Source organism: Colias eurytheme, chromosome 17 (genome assembly GCF_061535395.1).
Source record: "Colias eurytheme isolate Ceu_HAF_F1 chromosome 17, ilColEury1 Martin Lab GWU primary, whole genome shotgun sequence".
In the NCBI taxonomy this organism is placed as follows: domain Eukaryota; kingdom Metazoa; phylum Arthropoda; class Insecta; order Lepidoptera; family Pieridae; genus Colias; species Colias eurytheme.
Genome location: NC_142996.1, coordinates 3,350,854 through 3,373,223, shown reverse-complemented (window position 1 = coordinate 3,373,223; position 22,370 = coordinate 3,350,854). Strand labels below are relative to the sequence as shown.

The 22,370-nt window shown below is 35.5% G+C and overlaps 3 protein-coding genes across 4 annotated transcripts; 2 read left to right on the top strand and 1 right to left on the bottom strand.

The window, feature by feature from the left end:
- Positions 1 to 349: 349 nt before the first annotated feature.
- LOC149901111 (U3 small nucleolar RNA-associated protein 14 homolog A-like) lies at positions 350 to 3,381 on the top strand. The gene is made up of 3 exons (XM_090111710.1): positions 350 to 1,127; positions 1,340 to 1,532; positions 1,870 to 3,381. Exons 1-3 carry the CDS (start codon positions 472 to 474, stop codon positions 3,358 to 3,360), a joined length of 2,340 nt encoding a protein of 779 aa, XP_089967836.1. The 5' UTR covers positions 350 to 471; the 3' UTR covers positions 3,361 to 3,381.
- Positions 3,368 to 4,116, bottom strand: LSm3 (U6 snRNA-associated Sm-like protein LSm3). The gene is made up of 3 exons (XM_090111712.1): positions 3,946 to 4,116; positions 3,749 to 3,856; positions 3,368 to 3,583 (listed from the first exon to the last, which is right to left on the bottom strand). The coding sequence occupies exons 1-3, from the start codon at positions 3,964 to 3,966 to the stop codon at positions 3,404 to 3,406; spliced, it is 309 nt and encodes a 102-aa protein (XP_089967838.1). The 5' UTR covers positions 3,967 to 4,116; the 3' UTR covers positions 3,368 to 3,403.
- A 1,066-nt stretch (positions 4,117 to 5,182) lies between these two features.
- Positions 5,183 to 19,081, top strand: Prp5 (pre-mRNA processing factor 5). Of its 2 annotated transcripts, none has more exons than XM_090111455.1 (18): positions 5,183 to 5,361; positions 5,432 to 5,632; positions 5,922 to 6,066; positions 7,309 to 7,498; positions 8,187 to 8,287; positions 8,697 to 8,826; positions 9,241 to 9,410; positions 9,967 to 10,181; positions 10,590 to 10,824; positions 11,059 to 11,220; positions 11,501 to 11,620; positions 12,195 to 12,402; positions 13,437 to 13,599; positions 14,571 to 14,932; positions 15,327 to 15,490; positions 15,972 to 16,166; positions 16,513 to 16,680; positions 18,814 to 19,081. In XM_090111455.1, exons 1-18 carry the CDS (start codon positions 5,348 to 5,350, stop codon positions 19,054 to 19,056), a joined length of 3,186 nt encoding a protein of 1,061 aa, XP_089967581.1. In that variant the 5' UTR covers positions 5,183 to 5,347; the 3' UTR covers positions 19,057 to 19,081. The 2 variants fall into 2 exon arrangements, with proteins under 2 accessions (XP_089967581.1, XP_089967582.1); XM_090111456.1 differs by having other exon boundaries at positions 8,187 to 8,291; positions 8,701 to 8,826.
- Positions 19,082 to 22,370: the final 3,289 nt, after the last annotated feature.

The window sequence follows — 22,370 nt, the reverse complement described above, 5'->3', positions numbered from 1 at the left end:
TATATTCCAATTTCTTGCTATAAATATATATTCCAATGTTTTAATCAATCTCTCAAAATACACCAGGCAGACTCTCTTTTACCGTCTTGATAGATACAAAATGCAAATTGAATTCTCAGAATATGTATCCAAGCAAGATTTTTTTTTGACGCCTTTATTTTCATAATAAGTATGAATGAATTATTCCAATATAAAACAAAAAATAAATAATTGAAAATAAGTTTAAATCACAAAGTGATTTCTTTATCAAAAAGCCCTGAAGCCAGAATAGAGAAAACATTATAAATGTTCTTGTCAACAGTCATATTGACATATTATGACATTGTCATAATATGTCAAATATCGACGAGGGATCGTGCTGAAATGTCACGTGTGTTGTGCCGTTTATAATTTATTTTAGGTTAGCAGAAAGAATAATTCTTTAATACTATTGCCTTACATTGTTCTCAGTAAAATTTAAAAATCGTTGAAATGGAGGACCACGATGAATATGATGTTATATCTTCTGAACACGATAATTTAATTAGTGCGATTACAAAGTTGGACAAAACGCAACATATTTCGGAACCTACTCGGAATGAGCCCACAAATCAGAATTCTGAATTTAATTTGATAAAGAAATCTAATAAATTAGACCTTAGCCAAGTAGTGAATGTGTTGAAGGACACAGCCCAACATGCAACAATAACCAAAAGGTTAAAGAATACACAGGATAAGTCTAACGTACTTCCCAAGCCATTAGAAAAGCCTCAAGCAGAACGTATCAAAAGATCTACAGGCTACGATATAACGAAGGAGAAAATAACAAAATGGGATCCAGTAGTAGCAAGAAATCGTACTGTGGACTTTGTGTCGTTTCCACTAAAATCTGCTAAAACAAAAAGGGAATATCCCACGAAAGTTATTTTGTCCAATCTAAAGTTAAAGTCGGCTCTTGAAAAAGAATTGGATGAAATAGATCCTCCTGTAGAAGCAGATGAAGAAATGGATGAGGAAACAAGTTTCCCTATGACTTATGAGGAAATGCTTGAGCACAGACAACAATTGGCTAAACTGAGGGCTCAGCAATCATATAAAGCTGCCAAAGCTAAACGGCAGAGCAAGATAAAAAGTAAAAAATATCACCGGTATGTGCATTTACTAGATATTTATTTATAGTGTCATATTTAGTTTTTTATTCATATCAGCTGACTTCTTATAATCTGTATTTTTGTTCAAATATTTTTTATGAATATACACAACATAGGAAATGCTTTAAAATTTAAATCATATTTTTTGTATCATAAATATTTAATGTTTCTACAATAAGTTTAAATCATTGCTTTACTATTATTTCTAGTATCCTGAAAAAAGAACGATTGAAACAACAGCTAAAAGAATTTGAAGACTTACAAACTAAAGACCCTGAAGAAGCTTTGAAGAAACTAGAAGAATTAGAGAAGGCAAGAGCACTAGAGAGACATACTTTAAGGCACAAGAATACTGGGAAATGGGCTAAGAGTAAGCTTGTTAGAGCAAAGTATGATAAAGAGGTAAGATACTGGTGATATCTATTGGCTTTGTGTTTATGTTTTTACTTTTTAACTAAGCTTTTGAACATCTAAATATTTCGATTTTATATTTTATGGCTACATAGTGTAAAACAAAGTCGCTTGCTATCTGTGTGTCTGAATGCTTAAATTTTTGAAAAGCTTGTTTGTAATATATCTGTCCCAAGACACAAATACATCATAAGAATAAAATAGAAGCACAGTGCACAGTATACAACCATCCGTTATGCTATAGGGTTATTGTATCCTATTATTCTTTTTTTTCCACATGAAAATTGTAAAATAATATAGAATTATACTTTATTTACTTGTTTTTCAGGTAAGGCAACAACTAGCAGAACAATTAGCTGTAAGCAGAGGTTTAACACATAAAACTCAAGATACAGCCAGTACTGATGATGAAGCTGATGAAAATGAAGTAGTACCGGACCTAACTCTAGCCCAAGATCCTATGAATCCATGGATGATGAAAAGACCTGATAAGAGCAATGTTGATGAAGAATTTAATTTTGGATATAAAAAGTATTTGAAAGAGAAAATGCACAAAAGGAAAGACGATAGTGACAGTGATGAAGATATGAATGAACCTAGTGATCTATCTGACCTTAAGAATAATATACTCAAATTAGGTAATGCAGTTGAAGGTGATGATTCTGCAATGGATGATGAAGGTAATGCAACTGTAAGTGAGCAAGAAGATTCTGTTGTGGTTAGAGAACATAAGCAAATGCCTGAAAATGTAGATGAAAGAAAAGAGAGTAGTAAAACAAATACTATAAACAAAACCAAAACTAAAATTGGCAAGCAAACTAAGAAAGTAGTATCAACTACAACTTGGGTTGTTGAAGAAATTAACTCCAATAATAAGTCTCAGATAGAGAACACAGATGTTTCCAAAGTGTTTGAAAAATTAGAAAATAAAATTGCGATTCAAGTTGACAAGAAGTTAGAGAAATTAAGACAGCAAATAAAGCAACTAGAAAAGACACCTAAATCAAGTAAAATTGGCAAACTGAAAAATGATGCCAAGGACAATCTGGAGTCTTTACAATTTAAGAAAAAACACCAAAAACCAATAATTGATGAAGAATTAATAGAAACTGATAAAAACAATGCTGAAGATGTACCACTAGAGAATAAAAAGCCTATTAAGTTAATTCAATCTTTAGAAACTCAACCAGAGACAAAAGCTAATTCAGACATTGATCCAAACAGGTTTATAGAAGTTAAACCAAAATATTTGAATACAGCTGTTCCACAAGGAGAAAATGATTTAGATGAACTTGATGATGATGAACAGATTGTACCTAAAGTTGACATTGAAGAAGTATTTGAAGAGGATGATGTTGTTGCGAGTTTTAGACAAGAGAAGCAAGATGAAATAGACAATGAGAGACCTAAAGAAATAGACTTAAGGCTTCCAGGATGGGGCAACTGGGGAGGAAAGGGTGTGAAAGTGCCTAAACGTAGAAAGAATAGATTTATATCTAAGCCAATACCAAGACCAACAAGACGTGATGAAAATAAAGGTGATGTTATTATCAATGAATTGCAGTTACCTCAGCTCAAAGCTCACAAGGTATCTGAGTTGCCTTTCCCATTTACGAGTGTGAGTGACTATGAAGCATCTATCAGAACACCAATAGGTAACACATTTATTCCTGAAACGGCTCATCAAAAATTAATAAAACCAAGTGTTATTACTAGAGCTGGCACAATTATTGACCCCATGGATGAAGAACAGCTGTTGGTGAAACGTAACTTAACATTTAAGAATGAGAAGATCATTAGTCTGTTAGCAAAAAAATAAAATAAAAAATGATTTAAAAAATATGTTTATTAATACTAAATCCTTAAACACCAACTCGCACAGGCGGAGATACAAGAATAACACCATCTCCTCTTACAAAGAGCATGGGAATGTTACGTTTTGTTGTTCTATATACTTCCTCATATGTTTCTTCATCAATTTCTACTGTGGTAATTGTTTCTTCAGCGTCGCCAAGAACCATATTCAAATGTTGATCATAGGCCTGAAATTAAAACAGAAAAACCTTTAAAATTTGTTGATTAGATGACTGTTTTGCAATCTAACAGTTACTAAACGAGTGTCCTTAAACACTGTATTAAAATTGAGTTTTAAATATAATAATGCAATTTTAAGTTTAAATCATGAGTAATCAGATAATATTTCTTACATGAAGTCTTCCTCGTAATTCACGTTCATTTCGCATTTTTACGTAAATTCTTTCATCTAAGCTGAGTCTGATTAAGTCTAGAGGTTCTTTAACTGTCATAACAGCAACCTGAAAATTAATATTTCACTAGTAAATAAAGTATGAATTAGGCAACAAACAACATGTAGGTTATACATAAGACCGGTAAAAGAACGAACATTTTCACCATCATCAGCCATGTTAAATGATTAACTGATATCGTGTATTTATTATTTGCTAAACTTAACGTTATGTCGATTGTATAATTATTCAACAAATATAATATAAATTTAAATCAAAATCTCCGCAAGTTGATATTTTCGTGAATCGTGATAGACGCTGGCGGTTGACAGTTGACACTGACGTCTGACAAGTGACATTTGACAAAGGAGTGAAATATAAAAATTGCCATTTTAGAAAAAGAAAAAGATAAATATGCATTTTTACCATACCACTGAACAGTAAAAACTTCATAAAAACAAAGTTGTTGTTAACTTGTTCTGTGATTTTTACAGAGGAAATGTACTAATAAATATTTAAAATGAAAATAGATAAAAACAAAGCCTACCGGTGAATATAAATTAAGAGATTTCCATATATTCCAAAATTAATCAAACGCCACTAGACATCTATTTTTGTAAACATTCATTCAAATTCCCCGTTTTCCAATTACAGAGCATAATGCGACTCAGTGCCGCACAATGCCGAATTATGCTGATGCTTAATTGGAACGTGAAACGCACCAGCAGGTTGCGCTAAGTTCAGTGTTGAAAAAAAAAAAATTCATAGAGTTAGCAATAACCTCATTAATGTGTAAATAAAGTGGTATACATAATAATTTGTCGAAAAATATTTACGGTTATTTTAAGTAATTTGGATTTTGATTTTTTCATTAACATTTTTTTCAATGTTTGTACCTTCATCCATACTTATATTTATTTTTTTAACACAATTTGAATTAACTTTGATTATTTCGAAAAAACTACAATGAAACGAAAGCTTTAAAATTTTTTCCATCAATTAATAATTACTAACGATAAATCGATTGCACGCATCAATTCACGCGCATTACTTTTTCTAGTGCTCGATTGTGCGAAGCGTTGCTGTAGTTGGAACATTCAACGTTAAGCATTATGCCGCATAATGCGCTCTAGTGCTGTAATTGGAAAACGGGGATTAACTATTCTGCACCTAGGCCTAATCTATTTTTAATATTATATATCCTTATTTTTAATTATATTTCATTACTAAATATTATCCTGGATAATATTATTCTAATCTATAATTTATGTTTGAAATCTGTCTTGTATGTGAGATCTGTGCATATTACTTACCTATGATCTCAGAGGAATAAAACCTATGATCATATTACTAATCTGTGCTGAGAATCTGTGCTATTGCTCTATGATATCTATACTTGATGCTGTCAGAATCTGTCAAACAGAGCATTTAGCATATTTCGTAAAAAATCCTCAATATTAGTGTTTTGAATAAATAAATGGATATGTTATGATTGTTATACATAATATTAGAATTGGAATGTCCTAACTATAGTTTTTGTAATAATACGTAACCGCAACAATGGTTCGAAGCGGGTGAGTGTTGACGTACTCTGTGATGTTGTAATGTTGTGATATTTTGGCTTAACGTTTTTTAACTTTCTAGTCGGGACCGGGACCGGGATCGCGATCGTCGTAGATCACACAGCCGTTCGGTTACTCCAGACAGGAAGAGGCGGCGATCTCGATCACGAAGCAGAGACAGAACTAAGAGTTCTAAAAGAAAGCGTAGTCGTAGCAGGGAAAGAGAATCTAAAAGAGACCGAAGTAGGGATAGAGATAGAGAAAGAGACAGGGACAGAAAGAGGTATAATATTCAATATAAATACATAATTTGTTTAGGAATCCTAACATAATACAAGCAATTCTTCACATAACCTCACTTTCATTTCTTATCACATAAAACTGATGTTTCTATATTACTGTGTTGTCTGACCTCATAAGGTGGGTTAAAAAGATCCATTGCTCATGATTTGGTCACAAATTTTGAGTTAACATACTTACTTTATATAATAAAGATTATTTTTTTAAATCCAGTATATTTTTCAATATTTTTAATTTTAGTGTAAAATTGCTAAAGAAATATTTCATTTCAGGGACAAAAGGGATGAAAAAAGCAATGGGTCAAGTAGTAAGTCTCGAAAGAAATCTCAGGACAGAGATAGAGACAGCGAGACAACTAAATCTAAAGAGAAGTCGGTAAAACAAGAAGCGGATTATGATATTGGATCTGCTGATAAGGTAATTTCTAGGGATGTAACGATACCGATACCGATATATCGGTATCGCCGATTATAAAAGAACCGATACCGATATCAAACAATTCAAAAAACTGCGCCCAATGAACGATGCAGGAGGCCGCCCGCGCATGCGCATTTTGTTTTCTGAAAAAACTCTACCTATAGTAAACTTTTATTAGTTACTGATTGTATGTGTATAACTTAAAGTTTAACTGACTTTGTAAAATAATAATACTAAAATAAATGGTTTTCTTTTTTTTTATTTGGCATTGTTATTTAAAAGAATACGATTTACAGTTGAGTCTCTGTTAAATGTTGGTAACTTTTATGAATAATTCACTATTTATTTTTCTACCAAGCCATCGATATCGGTATCGGTATCGGTATCGGTATCGCCGATATTTTATTACAAATATCGGTATCGGTATCGTATCGGCAAAATCATGTATCGTTACATCCCTAGTAATTTCTATTATTGTTGTAACTAAAAAAAAAAACAAGGGTTATGTCTCACTTTATCATTAACACCTAATTTAAATTTATAATGAACTCCACACATAAGGGGCCGTTCATAAAATACGTCACACTCAAAATTAACTTTTTTTGACCCCCTCCCCCCTGGTTGTCACGCTGTGTCACACTTTCTGTGACCCCGCCTGGAAATATTTCGTCACAAAAACTAAGACCCCTCCCCCCTAAACATGATAAATTTTGATTGTTTAATTGTAATTTTATCAAGTTACAATTTATTCTAATAAATATATATACATTTAAATATCTGAAAAAAAAGAAGTCAAGAGAACGAATACTCTGTAAAATTTTTTAATGAACGGCGAATGTCACGCTGCCGTAGACCCCCTCTATCCCCCTTATCACATCTTGTCACACTCGCGATAACCCCTCCCCCCCTTGTATGCGAACATATTTTATGAACGGCCCCTAATACTACATCTAATGCAACTGTATTTTCTGTGTAAGTTCTCACAACTAACTTTACCAAATATATTCCATATTTAATAATTAATTTCCTACACCATCCCACATCATAATAAATGAGAAATCTAACTGAAATCAAGATGACATATCAATTTGTTTGTTCCTACAATATATCTGCACAATATGAAATTTTACTGCTATGTGTATTTGTGTGGTATTTTGGTGTTGTGGTGTGGTATTATTTATTTGTTCTATATTTTTGGTACTATATTTATTTAGTTTTAAAAATGTTGACAATATTTCCTAGGAAGAGGAACAAAACCGGCTCGAGGCTGAGATGCAAAAACGTCGCGACCGCATCGAGAGATGGCGCGCCGAGAGAAAACGGAAGGAGTTGGAAACTGCCAAGAAGGAGGTGCAGAAGGGCAGCCTTGTTACCAATATACACACGCCCTCTGTAAAGAAATGGTCATTAGAAGATGATTCGGCAGATGAAGGTAGATTGTTTTATTTGAATGTAATTGTAATATTTAATTAAAGGGTGTAAAACTTACGGATCGCGTCCAAAATAAGATACTGCGCTCAAAAACGCAGATAACCGATGTAGCTCATAAAACTGCTGAGCTGAAATGGAACTGGGCTGGCCATGTTTGCCGAATGTCGGAGGAGTTGTGGGCGAAAATTACCACTTTGTGGATCCCCAACAAGGACAAAAGGCTGCGTGGTAGGCCCAGGACAAGATGGCGGGACGAGCTTGATTCCCATTTAGCGGATTGGAGCAAAATTGCTCAAAATAGGGAGAAATGGATTGAGGGAAGAGAGGCCTTTGCTCAGCAGTGGGACAGCCATGGCTCATAATAATAATAATTAAAGGGCTAAGAGAATTTTGTTATTTTGTAAATCTTTGGCTAAACATGCCGAAGATATTATTTTACAAGTACCTTCTTTGTAAATGACTGGTGGGTATGAAATAATAAAAAGTTCTAAATCTAAAGGTGAAACAAAGAAGTTGTATAAAGTTTGTGAGATTGTTATTACAACTTTCAAGTTCTTATGATAATATGACAATGGAATATCTATTTTATCTAATCAATTCAAAGAAATACAATTTGTTATTAATTATATTTTTTCAACAAAACGGATGTACTAGTTCCGTATTAATTTTTAACTAACTGAAATGTGTAGGAGATGAAGATAAAGAGGCGAAAGAGAAACAGCTTGCAGAAGAGAAGAAAGAAGAAGATGAAATAGATCCACTTGATGCATACATGCAGGAAGTGCAACAGGCAAGTTAACTGTTTTAAACATGATTTAAACATTTGTGAGGATAGAAAATATCATTTTTTGTTGTGAATGGGTGTGTTCTGTCATCTGTTAAGTGGAATATAAGATTTTGCGATAAATAATTTACCTTCGATACTGCTTATAACTTATAAGCTATGTAATACAATCTCATTGCAGTAATACATGCAAAGTGAGACTAAAATGCATTCTTTGCTAATTGTGTTTAATCTATACTGTGTTTCAATTATTATTCAAACTCAAACTCAAACATTTATTTATTCAATTAGACTTCTACTAGAAGCACTTTTGAAACGTCATTACATATTTTTAACATTTATTGTTGTTTAATATTCATTGTTGCTATTATTGATACAATTTATTTTTTCTAACATCTTAATATATACTTTATAGGAAGTACGTAAAGTAAACCAAATAGATCAGGCTCGCGGTATCATCAATCTACCGTCATCAATGGACGACTCCAGTGTCGTCATATTAACTGGAACCGCCAAAAAGCAAGTTTCGGAACAGAAAAATAAAGGTAAAAATGAATTTAGTTAGCCCCCAAAAAATGTATTCTTCAAATATATACCATACGAAAATAATGAAATATTTCATTATTACACAGTAATTATTTCCTTATTATTAGCATATTTTGCCAAAGCAAGTGCGAGCAAAGTGACTTCCCCTTAACAGACACTAAGCAAGTGACAGTGGACACTCTCTGAATAAGTTATTTAGAAATTTAGGTTAACATAAAATTATTTATTAGTCTTATTAGCTCGATAGTAATTTATATAAGGTGCTATTTAAAATTAGCAACCTTATAAACAAAAAATAGCATATTTTCAACTCAATTATTATTTTTTAATCTACAGGCGAGTTAAAAATTAGCAACCATAATAAAAAAAAGAATAGCATATTTTTAACTCGATTATTATTTTTTAATTCACAGGAGAGCTAATAGAACAGAATCAAGACGGTCTAGAATATTCTTCTGAAGAAGAAACGGAAGATATAAAGGACGCGGCCGCTAACCTCGCGTCGAAACAACGCAAGGAATTGGCTAAAGTAGACCACTCTAGTTTACAGTACATGCCGTTTAGGAAAGCTTTTTATACTGAAGTAAGTTGTTAATTTATAAACATTTGTTTTATATCAAACTAGCGGTCCGCCCCGACTTCGCCCGTGGTGCATATTTCGCAATAAAAGGTAGCCTATGTTCTTTCTCACGGTCTAAAGATTATCTGTGCCAAATTTCATCAAAATCGGCCCAGTAGTTTATGCGTGAAAACTATTCATACATACATACATACAAACCTTTCCTCTTTATAATATTAGTATAGATAACAGAATATTTATCTTTAGACATTTTTAAACAATGAAAAAAAAAATCGGCCATAGGGCGGGATTCGAACCCCCGTCTTTCTGCCATACCGGGCCGACGCCTGATCTCTATAAATAATTTGAATGCTATAAAACTAAATATGAAATATTTTTCTTGTCTTGCGTGGTTAATAATTTATGGTATATTCTATAGTATAGAAACACATTTCTGGTTAATAATTTCGTATGCTATCTTTGATATTGGTTTAGGTCCTGAAATTTAATCCATTATCTCTGAATATTAATTATAATATGTAAAGTAAAATCTGATATTGTAGTAAATATTGAATTTTAGATTAATGAATTAGCAAGGATGACGCCTGAAGACGTAGAAGCATATAGAACTGAACTGGAAGGCATAAGAGTTAAGGGTAAAGGTTGTCCCAAACCAATAAAGTCATGGGCACATTGTGGTATCAGTAAGAAAGAGATGGATATATTGAAGAAGCTAGGATTTGAGAAACCTACTCCGATTCAGGCGCAAGCTATACCAGCTATTATGTCTGGAAGGTAAGTTAGTCAATACTTATAATACATATTTTAAGTGACAAGTGATTCTACATATTTGATTTATAGATTCATTTTAGGTTAGAGTTGGGATGTACTTTTATAAAATAATAAATTTGAAAAATTTGACTTGTTAGTGTTTGTACCAATTAGTTTTATTCCAATGAGAATGAAAAGTGTAAATGTGTAATTTAACGTTTTTTGAATTAGTTTATTATATTCTACTTTACTTTAAAATATCTAATTCACTCTTTTGCAATGCAGTTACATCAAAAGTTCCATTTTGTCTGAATTTAAAAGATTTGATGTGCTTTAAATTCCAAGTACTTATCAAAATTCCAATGCGTAACTTATTTTAACCATTCTATTGTGAAAAATCCTAAAATATTAAATCTACTCATTATTTTTCAGAGACCTAATCGGCATAGCGAAAACAGGTTCCGGCAAAACATTAGCGTTCATTCTACCAATGTTCCGGCATGTTCTAGACCAGCCTCCATTAGAAGATACGGACGGACCAATATCTCTTATTATGACACCAACTAGAGAGCTTTGTATGCAAATTGGAAAAGATATTAGAAAGTTTGCAAAATCACTGGGTTTGAGGGTAGCTTGTGTGTACGGTGGAACGGGTATATCTGAACAGGTGGGTTTTATTTATGTGTTTGTTGATATAGAGATGTAGTTTAAATTTAGTTATTAAGGTAACTAAAGGTCTTGTGTAAATGACATTTAAATTAATCTGTTTGATAGTTTCGTCTGACTGCTTAATAAGTTACTAGTTAAATGTGAGCCTCGCAACGCCTTGTTATTTAAATTTTTATGGTTTTCAATGTGTTGCGAAAGATTTTGGTACTATATATTATTTTGTGATACACAGATAGCAGAATTAAAACGCGGTGCAGAAATAATAGTATGCACACCGGGGCGCATGATAGACATGTTGGCGGCGAACTCGGGCCGCGTGACCAACCTGCGGCGGGTCACGTACGTGGTGCTCGACGAGGCGGACAGAATGTTCGACATGGGCTTCGAGCCGCAGGTATGTGATACTTTATCGTGTGGTTGGATAATAGTGTGCACACCAGCCGTACGGTATAAGACATGTTCTATAATGCAGCTTATTAGAAAAGTCTGCCTAACACACAGGCAGAGTTTTGATTCGGACAATTTTTAAGCGTTTGAATTCGAATTATTTCTTTCATTGCAGTCCAAGAGTTTCAATGTTACCTGCTACCATAAAATTCGGATTTGTGATCTGAATTTATTTAGACACCTGTTACGAACGTATCTGTTATTAAAAAACATTTTTCACAACCCAGGTGATGAAAATAATAGACAACATACGACCAGATAGACAGACGGTGATGTTTAGCGCGACATTCCCGCGACAAATGGAGGCGCTCGCTCGTAGGATATTACAGAAACCTATTGAAGTACAAGTATGTATCCATATAGCTTAAAATATTAAATGTGTTGTAGTTTCAGCCCGTGCGCAGGTAACACGCACGCACTGATAAAAGCTTATGTTTTACTTGTTCAAGGCTGAGGCAAATCTGTCTGTATACAATAATTTTGACTAATTAGTGAAATGTTTAACAATAAATTACAAGCTTTAAGATTTAATATTTTTATTTTTTGACGTAAATTATTGTATATTTTGTAGTGTTTATATCTAATAAGAGTTATATCGACTTTCTTGGCCATTCTTCTCGGTAGAAGCGACATTCCGAATTGGTAGTTGTTTAACAAAATTTATAAATTCTTGCAAAAGTTTTACATGAATATTCTACTGTTAGTTTTTGAAGTGAAACTTCTTTATCGGGGTTGGAAAAAATTTAGTGTAACATTTTTGCGTTACGCCGTACGCGAGACATTTTTGCGTTACGCCGTAAGCGTGACATTTTTGCGTTACGATACTCGTGACATTTTTAAGGTCATAAAGAAGTTTCACTTCTTACGTGTTTACTCTAGTACACACATACATTTTTTTAAATCAATTTATTATTTCCTTAGGTTGGCGGACGAAGCATAGTCTGCAAGGAGGTAGAGCAGCACGTGGCCATCTTGGAAGAAGACGCGAAATTCTTCAAGCTCCTAGAACTGTTGGGTCTATACAGTCACATGGGCAGCATTATTGTGTTTGTGGACAAACAGGAGAACGCGGATAGCCTGCTGAAGGATCTCATGAAGGCGTCCTATTCTTGTATGAGCTTGCATGGAGGTATGTTGTTTTTGTGTAATTATGTCTGTGGAATACAAGTAGTTGTCATGTCCTGGTCACATGAAAACAAATTGTATTACCAAAAAAAAAAAAATTGTGCGTGTACTAGTGTACACGTAAGAAGTGAAACTTCTTTATGACCTTATTTTTCAAGAAATAATTAACTATATGCAACTTTACAGAAATACATCGAATCACGCGTGGTAGGGATAACAAAAAGATGGCGCGTAACGGAAAAATGTCACGCGTAACGAAAAAATGTTATACTAATTTTTTTTCCAACCCCGATAAAGAAGTTTCATTTCAATAAAAAAATGTGAAAAATATATTCTGTTTAATTTCGATAATTGATTTGTATAATAAAATAAAAATATTTCACAAGAGGCTTCAAAAATTGGTTTTTATCATTTTCATGATACATTCAATGTTTTAATTTCTAAAAAGTTTTCGGCATACAATTTCAATTCCATTTTGGATGTGTTTGATCTGTAAAAAAAATATTATTGTGAATTATTTGAATGTGTGTAAAAATAATATTATTGTGAATTATTTGAATGTGTGTAAAAATAATTTATTTCGATTCTAGAATCCTTTAGTAGTATTCATGAAAAATTACTAAATGGCAAACATTTTTTTTCAGCATTCACCTGTGGCTTTTACATCGGAGAGAAATATATTACATGCATAAAACTTTATCATAGAGTAAATTATTTTATTAAGTGTCACTAAATTTTTAACATTAAATTTGTTTGATAAAAACGGACCGAGTGAAATGAGCGTGTTCATACCGGCGTTATCTTCTGATCAATTTTAGATTTTTTTTAATTTTTAATAATAATAAAATCTGCAGTTGTATATGCAGATAATAGATTGTTAAAAGGTCATTATTATTAAAGATACAAAAAAAATATCTGATTAATACATGATTGTAATCAAGATCATTTTTTTTTCCAAAAAAGAATATCAAATAATTATGCAAAGTGGTGACCCCCAGCCAAAAAGTGACATAATATATTACCGGCGATCTGTTACAGGTATTGATCAATTCGACAGGGACTCGACGATCGTGGACTTCAAGTCGGGGAAGGTGAAGCTGCTGGTCGCAACTAGTGTAGCGGCGAGAGGCTTGGACGTGAAGCAGTTGGTCCTGGTTGTTAACTACGACTGTCCAAACCACTATGAAGATTATGTGCATCGGTAAGAGCTGTTTAGTTCTAGAAAGTTCTGGAAGTGACCAGGGTAGCGTTAGAGGGGGATGGACGGATTGACTACGCGTATTCGCGTAGATACAGCGGTATAGATTTTTAGGATTTTCTGAAAAAAAAAAATTCAAACTTCTTAAAAAAAGGGGGAGGTTCTCAATTCGACTGAATTTTATTTTAAGTTTGTTACCACAAAAGCGATTTAGAGGTTTTTTAATAATTATTCGTGTACCGCCCTTCGTACGCGCTTCAAATGACAAACGTGCGTGCATGACACGCATGTTTTTATCGCATTTGAATACACACGCACAAAATTAACGCCTGTGGCACCATTGAGGTATTATTATAGAGAGGACACCACGAACAAAATCTGTGCGACAAGCGCTTAGTTAACTAGTGTTACAACTTACAAATAGTGTAGTAGCGATGACCTCTCTAGTACGTAGTACATAGTAACTCAATGTATGGCGCTGACAACGTGCCTCGCCTGGGCGTTTTAAATATTCAATATGCAAGGACCCTTATATATTACCCGTTATCAGTGAAAGTACCTATATTCCATCTTCTTTTTCGCGTTAATGGGAATAACGTTTACACGTTTAATTACTCGAAACATAATTTTTAACCTGATATGTTTGTATTTGCTGATCGACGCTCGCGTGTACAGCGCGCTCCATAGGTATTATGTTAGGCTGGTTTCACAGCTGTCCGGGAGACCCGTACGGGCAGTCCGTGCGCGGAAGGCCCGTACGGGTCACGCCCGCAGCCCTCTGAAACGTGGGTTCATTCAGTACGATAGTGGCTTTGTACGGGCTCTCCCCGGAGCGGGTCGCGTGCGCACCAATCCGCGTCACGGCGATGTTCTAGTTCCTTATGTGTACTCCCGCTCCGGGCGCCCGTAGTAACATCCCGTACGGGTCTCCCGGACAGCTGTGAAACCAGCCTTAATGATAATTGGGTGTGCAGGTGCGGTCGCACGGGGCGCGCGGGCAACAAGGGCTACGCGTGGACGTTCCTGACGCCGGAGCAGGGGCGGTACGCGGGCGACGTGGTGCGCGCGCTCGAGCTGGCCGGCAGCGCCGCGCCGCCCGACCTGCGCGCGCTCTGGGAGCGCTACAAGGAGGCGCAGGAGAAGGACGGCAAGCGGGTGCACACCGGCGGCGGGTTCAGCGGCAAGGGTATGGGACACACGCGCGCACGTGTGCACGCGCTCGAGCTGGCCGGCAGCGCCGCGCCGCCCGACCTGCGCGCGCTCTGGGAGCGCTACAAGGAGGCGCAGGAGAAGGACGGCAAGCGGGTGCACACCGGCGGCGGGTTCAGCGGCAAGGGTATGGGACACACGCGCGCACGTGTGCACGCGCTCGAGCTGGCGGCTTTTTTATATATAGGAATCATGTACACACGCCCGTATGCAACACCCGTATACTCGTACGTACAAGCCAGCATTCGCCCGCAAATGTAGCCAACATACACACTATATTAGTAAATATATCTAGATCTATTTTCTAGACTAAAATTTTGAGAAATACAGTAGTATTTCTAAAATTTTAGTCTGATCTCTATAGATCTCTTATAAAATCAACGAAATTGATGTTTATATAAATTTTCTCCAAACTGTCCTAGAAATCATATTTACGTCATTCCTCAAAATAAAATTTAACCTCAAATCAAACATATTCATCGAGTCAAAGACCAATAACTAACTCGAAACATTATAATCAGGTTTCAAGTTCGACGAATCGGAAGCGCAAGCGGCGACAGAACGCAAGAAGTACCAAAAAGCGGCGCTCGGGCTGCAGGACTCTGACGATGAAGACGTGGAGGGTGACCTTGACCAACAGATCGAGACTATGCTCGCTGCTAAGAAAATCGTTAAGGAAATTAAAGTAAGAAATATATATTTTAGCATTTGAATATTTTACTGCTTTTTGAATATTTTGATAAAGTACAGAATTAAAATTAAAAATATTTAAAATGGAATTAACTCCTTCCTTAGTTTGAGTTTGTAGATTAAATTATTTACGAAGACTAGCTATAAGTGACATTTAACATTTGCGAGCGATATCTCTCTCAATATTCGTTTATGATTTGTACAATGATTTGATCGACATATTTAAATAGATTCATCTCCTTAATTTCTATACATTAACATAATTAAACATTTATAAACTTGTGTACTAAAATAATAATTGTTGGAATATGTGTACATTTATATTGGCAACACTGTATTGTATTCGAGTAGGTGCCGGTTAGCAATGTTAATTATGTAAAAGTGTAAACTGTTCTTTTCTCTAATAAAGCTAAGTGAAGCTAAAACATGGTGTTTGAATTAATTATTTAATAATAATTAATCAATAATTTCTACAGCCGGGTGTAGCTGGCGCGGCAGCTGGAGCAGCGGGTGCTGCTACAACCGGAGCAGACGGGAAGTTAGAACTCGCTAAACGTCTCGCCTCACGCATCAACCTGGCCAAGGGGCTGGGCGTGGAACACAAGGGCGCCACGCAGCAGGCCGCTGAGGCGATACTGAAGGGCTCGCCCTCTACGCACACGCTCATCACGGTTAGTATACACACACGCATACATATAACATACGTCATGCACACACATAGGTGCACACATAAACAGACAGGCACGTGCGCGTGCGTATCTGCGCTCGTAAATACACGCACACACGCAAATACACGCTAAAAAACTTGATAATTATATTTACACCTTACTATTTTATTGAAAATGTATAGTAAAGTTGTAAAACTCGAACAATTTTCAACTTCTTTTTAATCACGATTTCTTGCATTAAAGCATCTACATTGTTAAACACGAATTAATTCACTCATTCAATTAAAACATAAATATATTACAAATGATAAATAACAATAAAAGTATATTAATTATATTTTTATCCCAGGCTAAAACGGTAGCGGAACAGCTAGCGGCGAAACTGAACACGCGGCTCAACTACCAGCCTCGCGACGAGGCAAATGCTGAACCCGCGGAGGAAGTGTTCAGGAAGTATGAGACGGAGTTGGAGATCAACGACTTCCCGCAACAGGCGAGGTGGAGGGTTACTAGCAAGGTGGGTTAAAGTCAAAGTTAAAGTGGGGGTGAAAGTCAAAGTGGGAGTTAAAGTGTAAGTCAAAGTTAAAGTGGGGCCGGGGGTGAAAATCAAAGTGGAAGTTTAAGTTACAGTTGAAAGTCAAATTTAGAACCAAAGTTGAAGTTCAAAGTCAAATTTAAAGTAGTAAGTCAAAGTTGAAAATCAAAGTCAAATTTAAAGTTGTAAGTAAGTCAAAGTTTAAAATCAAAGTCAAATTTAAAGTAGTAAGTCAAAGTTGTAAGTCAAAGTTGTAAGTCAATGTTGTAAGTCAAAGTTGTAAGTCAAAGTTGAAAATCAAAGTCGAAAGTGAAGATATAAATGAAAGTCGAATTTTGAATTAAAAAGATTTATTAAAGTTGGGATTGGCGTAGAGTACTGTAAATGTCGTTGTAATGTTTTATTTACTTGTACCAAAAATCACATAAAAGTTTGTTGCATATCATATGAGTTGATTGTGCGGTATCATTAAATAAATAAATTTTTAATAAATAAAATACATTATTCTTTTTGCGATAACAATGAAAGTAACTAAAATCTAATAAATGTAATAATTAGCACTCAATCATATAAAATGAAAAACAAGGAAATGAATGATGCTTGAATATTTTAAAACCATTCATAGGAAGATTTGTTTTGATCATATCGCATGTTTATTTTGCATGTCAAATGCTAAACATGTTTTAATTGCGTTCCTAGTTTTTATTGTAGTGTTATCGGGAGCAAGGTTAGCGAGTAGATCAATAATATTTTATAGACGTCATTATTCGTTTAGATTAGATTTTATTTTTATAATTGCAAACATTTAAAATTTTAGTGGAGTCCCATGTCCCCAAGGTGGGGTAAGGGGCAGATGCATTATACATCTGTTTCACTGATCGATTTTCTTTAGGGACAAGTGGGTGATCAGCCTTCTGTGACCTACCAGACTGAGACATTTTTTTTTTCTTCGTCTCCACTGGGAATCGAACCCAGGAACCCTCGGTGCTACGCTCACGCGTCAACTACTGTACTAAGGAGTCAATTTTCTGCGGTCATTTCAAATTTTAGCTACTCAATTATTTAAAATTTAAATCAAAACTAGATCAAAAATTACGGTACCCATATTTTTTTCTTTTTCAAAATATTGAGGTTATCTTTTGACGATTAAAGATCATATTATTCCAAAATGTGCTAAGCGTCAAATGACGTTATACATACTTAGGAATAATTTTCGGGTATTTTTAACCTGTAAAATAAAAGACAAAAAATATGAATACGTTTAAAAAGTTAATTCACTTAATTCACCAAAACGATGTTAAACGACGAATAAACATGCTTCGGAGACAAAAAATCATTCATTTTGGCCCGCAGGAGAGACAAATAAATAAACCCAAGCTTTTAAGTTTATCTTCGTTTTTATTATCTAGCTGTAGGTCTAATGTCTTAATAAATTACAATAATAAAAAATAATAAGCTTGAATAAAATGATATCACCATACAATGAACGCAACAATAAACACTTACCACTGTCAATTTAATTAAATTTATCGCATAAAATAAATAAATACGCCCTAACAATGACTCGAATACAAATTATGCGCTCACAAATAAATATTTTCCAGCCATTACGCTGACTTATAACCCTTTGTATAAGATTTATTATTAATAAACCTATTTCCTAGATATCTTCGAGGGTCATATATTGCAATGTTGTATGCACTTCAGTCAGTAGTTAGTGTTTGCTCTGAACAGTCAATATGCTGCTGAAGTTAGCTATAATCGGTGCTTTTATCTACTTTTGTGTTAAGTTGATAAATAGACGCAGATGTTATTATTGTCATTAATTTAAAGGTAATTTGGTGATTTTTTTCAAAGGTTTAGATTTCGGTTAAAGTAGTTGGTTTACGTTATATTTTTCATTTTTCGCTTTTGGTACTGTTTTTTTTAGAAATAACAATGGTTTGTAACATTTGTCGATAAAGTTTCAAAATGTCTCAATCAGAATTCTACTTTTACTTGTTTTATCCTATTCAGAATCACATTATGTATAATCGGAAAAAGCAAAAAAAAAACACAAAATGTTAATTCTACGAAAAAATATTTTTATTTAACCTTTTCTTTTTTGTTTTACAGGAGGCGTTAGCACTAATAAGCGAGTATTCAGAGGCGGGTATAACAGTACGAGGGACTTACGTGCCTCCAGGAAAAACACCTCCAGAGGGCGAAAGAAAATTATACCTCGCCATAGAAAGTTCACAGGAATTAGCCGTAGCTAAAGCCAAGTCGGAAATAACTCGCCTCATTAAGGAAGAACTGCTCAAACTGCAGACATCTTCACATCATATGATTAATAAAGCCAGATATAAGGTTTTGTAATGGAATAATAAATTGACGATTTGTATATGTTGTTTTATTTGTTTTACGTAAAATATGTGGTGGTTGAACAGAACCAATGTTAAGATATTGAAAAATTACAATACATTATTTATTTATATTTTTGTTATTTTTTATGACAAATATTATGGTACTAAACTAATTCATATCAGAAATAATGAACACTGATTTTATTAAAAAAATATCCTACTACTATTACAAGACGAAAGTTTGTAAGTATGGATGTATGGATGTTTATTACTCTTTCACGTAAAACTACTTAACCGATTACAATGAAATTTAGCACACATATAGAGGGTAACTTGGATTAACACATAGGATAGGTTTTATCCCGGAAATCCCACGGGAACGGGAACTATGCGGGTTTTCCTTTGAAAACGCGGGCGAAGCCGCGGGCGGAAATCTAGTAAAAAATAGATACACAATCCTATACAAAAACAATTTTAAAGCTGTTCACAAATATTTTTGGATAGGTAATTATTCAAAAGAAACAAACTTATTAACATTACTTTCAGGTACCTATATTTATTTACAAAACATACCAAAAGCAATAAACTTGCTCGTACAATATATCTATCGGTTCCTTCCTTGATACTTAGTACTATTTAATACTTACATTAAAAATAACTGGAAAGTCTTCCTCGATATCGACTTTGCATTAAGAAAAATATTTTTCGTTCCTTAGATCAGCGCCTTCAACTAAACACAAAGCTTTACAATGTTAGTCTACAGTGTTTAGAATTTAAGGTTAGTTTGATCCGTAACATTTGCTTCCAATTTAACAGAAGAAGAGAATTTGATTGATTTTCCCAAACGCTGCGGCCGGTCAGGTGTTGAATGTCAAATGTGGAATATATATTCATATCCCATTTCAAAATTGAACGGTTTTTATATCATAAAAATAATGAGTCAAATTAGAACAACAAATTAGGCTGTTACAGATCACAATCGATAGATTCTTGGATTGAATGGCTGTTTAGATTTGCCTTACTTTATGCCGTATAAACAATGCCAGGCGCTAACATATTACTGATAATTTACTCAGTCACTTTGCACAGGCGCATATATTATTTGAGATTCAGTTTTTGATGCAGTCATTAAATAGCTATTAATTTGTACAAGTACGATAGGCAATTAACGCAACCTCACCTATTATTTTACGAGTAAACTTTTATAATTGGTGAGGTACTTATAAAACAGATGGGTTTATTCCTGTTCAGTTTAATTTGATTAACTGTCCGTAAACATATTTATAAGCGCAGCAATTACCTAGATGACGCACGTTGTTGATGTACATAATGTTTTGTCTATTGCATAAATATTTATAAGTTGCACAGCGGAGAATTCCTAAGCGATAAGAGAAAAGTCAGCGTCGGCACGTGTTCTAAGATAGCATGCATCAATAATATACTCGTTAAAAATAGTTAGAGATAGTCTCGTGTGGGCGCCGTTTGATAAAGCGGGTTATCATCATAATGTGGGAAGATTCCACCGCAAACAAGGCAGCTAATGGTGCGGCCACAAAGGCGTGCGACATTCATTAGCTACCATATAATGTGTACAGTTCTTTATGTTCGGAAAGGCGTTGCTTTATAGTTAATGATACAAGCTTGGTAACTGGAAAAAGTGTATATTGTTTCCAGCAAATCCGTTTCTTAACTTTTGCGCTTAATGCCAAATAGCCTAATAGATGGGTACATTTTGAAAGAAGTTTGTAACACGTTTTCCAAGACAAAAGATGATTTTTTTCCTTTTCGATTATATTTTTGTCGAGATGATGCTTTCGCTATCACCAATCATATAGTATTATGCTTAAACATATATTATATTATTTTAAATATGTTACTAATCATTATATTTTGTGAATATAGATGTGGCTACGTTTTTTTTTTTTTTTTTTTTTGTGTGGTGTCTCTCAATGTTAGCCAGAAGGGCTTCTACATTTTAACGCGGACGCGGGGGTGAACTGAAGGTTCACCCTGGTAGCGACATGCACAAGGGCGTCCCCCCTTGACGGGGACCACGAACCTCGGCTTGAGCTGTCGCTTGAGTGGAGGAGGCCAGAAGGGCCCTAATCGGACGGGCGCTCACCCGGGTGGGCGCGGGAACGCGGAACAAGGGACCTCGTCTTCGCCGGCGAAGACGGTGTACGCTTTCTGCTGTGGTGTGTGCGGTGTCGCGGTTGGTTCGACGTTGGGCTTCAATCGCCGAGTCTAGCCGTGCGTTGGCTTTGGTAATGTCGTCGTCGGAGTCGTCCAAGACGTGTCTCGGCCGCCTGCGATGACGAGTGGGATCGGGATTCGCGACGTATGCGATGGCCTTTGTCACCAATGGGTTGGGGTGGTTTTTAGCCTTGTCGAAGTAGCGCTTAGACGCTTGTTTCATCCATTGGGCTATGGTGGGGAGTTCTAGGTCCCTATGTAGGTCCACGTTACGCACGAACCAGGGCGCTCCAGTCGCCGTTCTCATGAACCGCGACTGAATCGTCTGGAGCTTGTGTATGGAGCTGGGAGCGCAATGCGCGAAAACTACACTACTATAAGTGAGGATAGGACGGACCACCGTTTTGTAAAGTGTCACCTTATGTCTAAGGGACATTTTACTGCGACTGTTTATAAGGTAATAGAGCCGGCTAAGAACATAGCTGGCTTTCTTACGGACTGCCTTAATGTGGGCTTTAAATGACATGTGTGCGTCTAGAGTGACGCCTAAGAATTTGGTGTGCTTTTGCCACGGAATGACTTGGCCATAGAGTTTGACACTATCTATGGCCTCGGGGCCGCCGCGCCTGAAGAGCACGGCGGCGCTCTTGTCGGGGTTCACAGTGATACCCCATTTGCGAAACCATTTGCCTAGTGCATCGGTCGCGGATTGTAGGAGTGGAGTTATTCTTTTGCGGTATGGACTCGACACGTAGAGTGCCGTGTCGTCCGCGAAGAGGGATAGTTGCACTTTATCGTGCTTAGGGATGTCGCTAGTGTATAGCGCGAATAGGAGGGGCGACAAGACGGAGCCCTGAGGGACTCCGGCCTGGATGGGACGTGAAGACGAGAGCGTGCCGTCTAGTCTGTAGCGGAAGGACCGGTTAGACAAGTAGTCTCGTATGATGAACACGAGACTGTCTGGCACGCCGAGAGTATGTGGCTACGTACCTATTTTAGAATGTGCGGGGAAATTCCAATTGATTTGTTGTTTTATTTGATTGCTGTAATAAAATATAGATGTTATCAATCCTTTAACAATCCTATTAAGTTATGTACCTACATAAAACGACCTTTGATGTGAAAATCATGAAT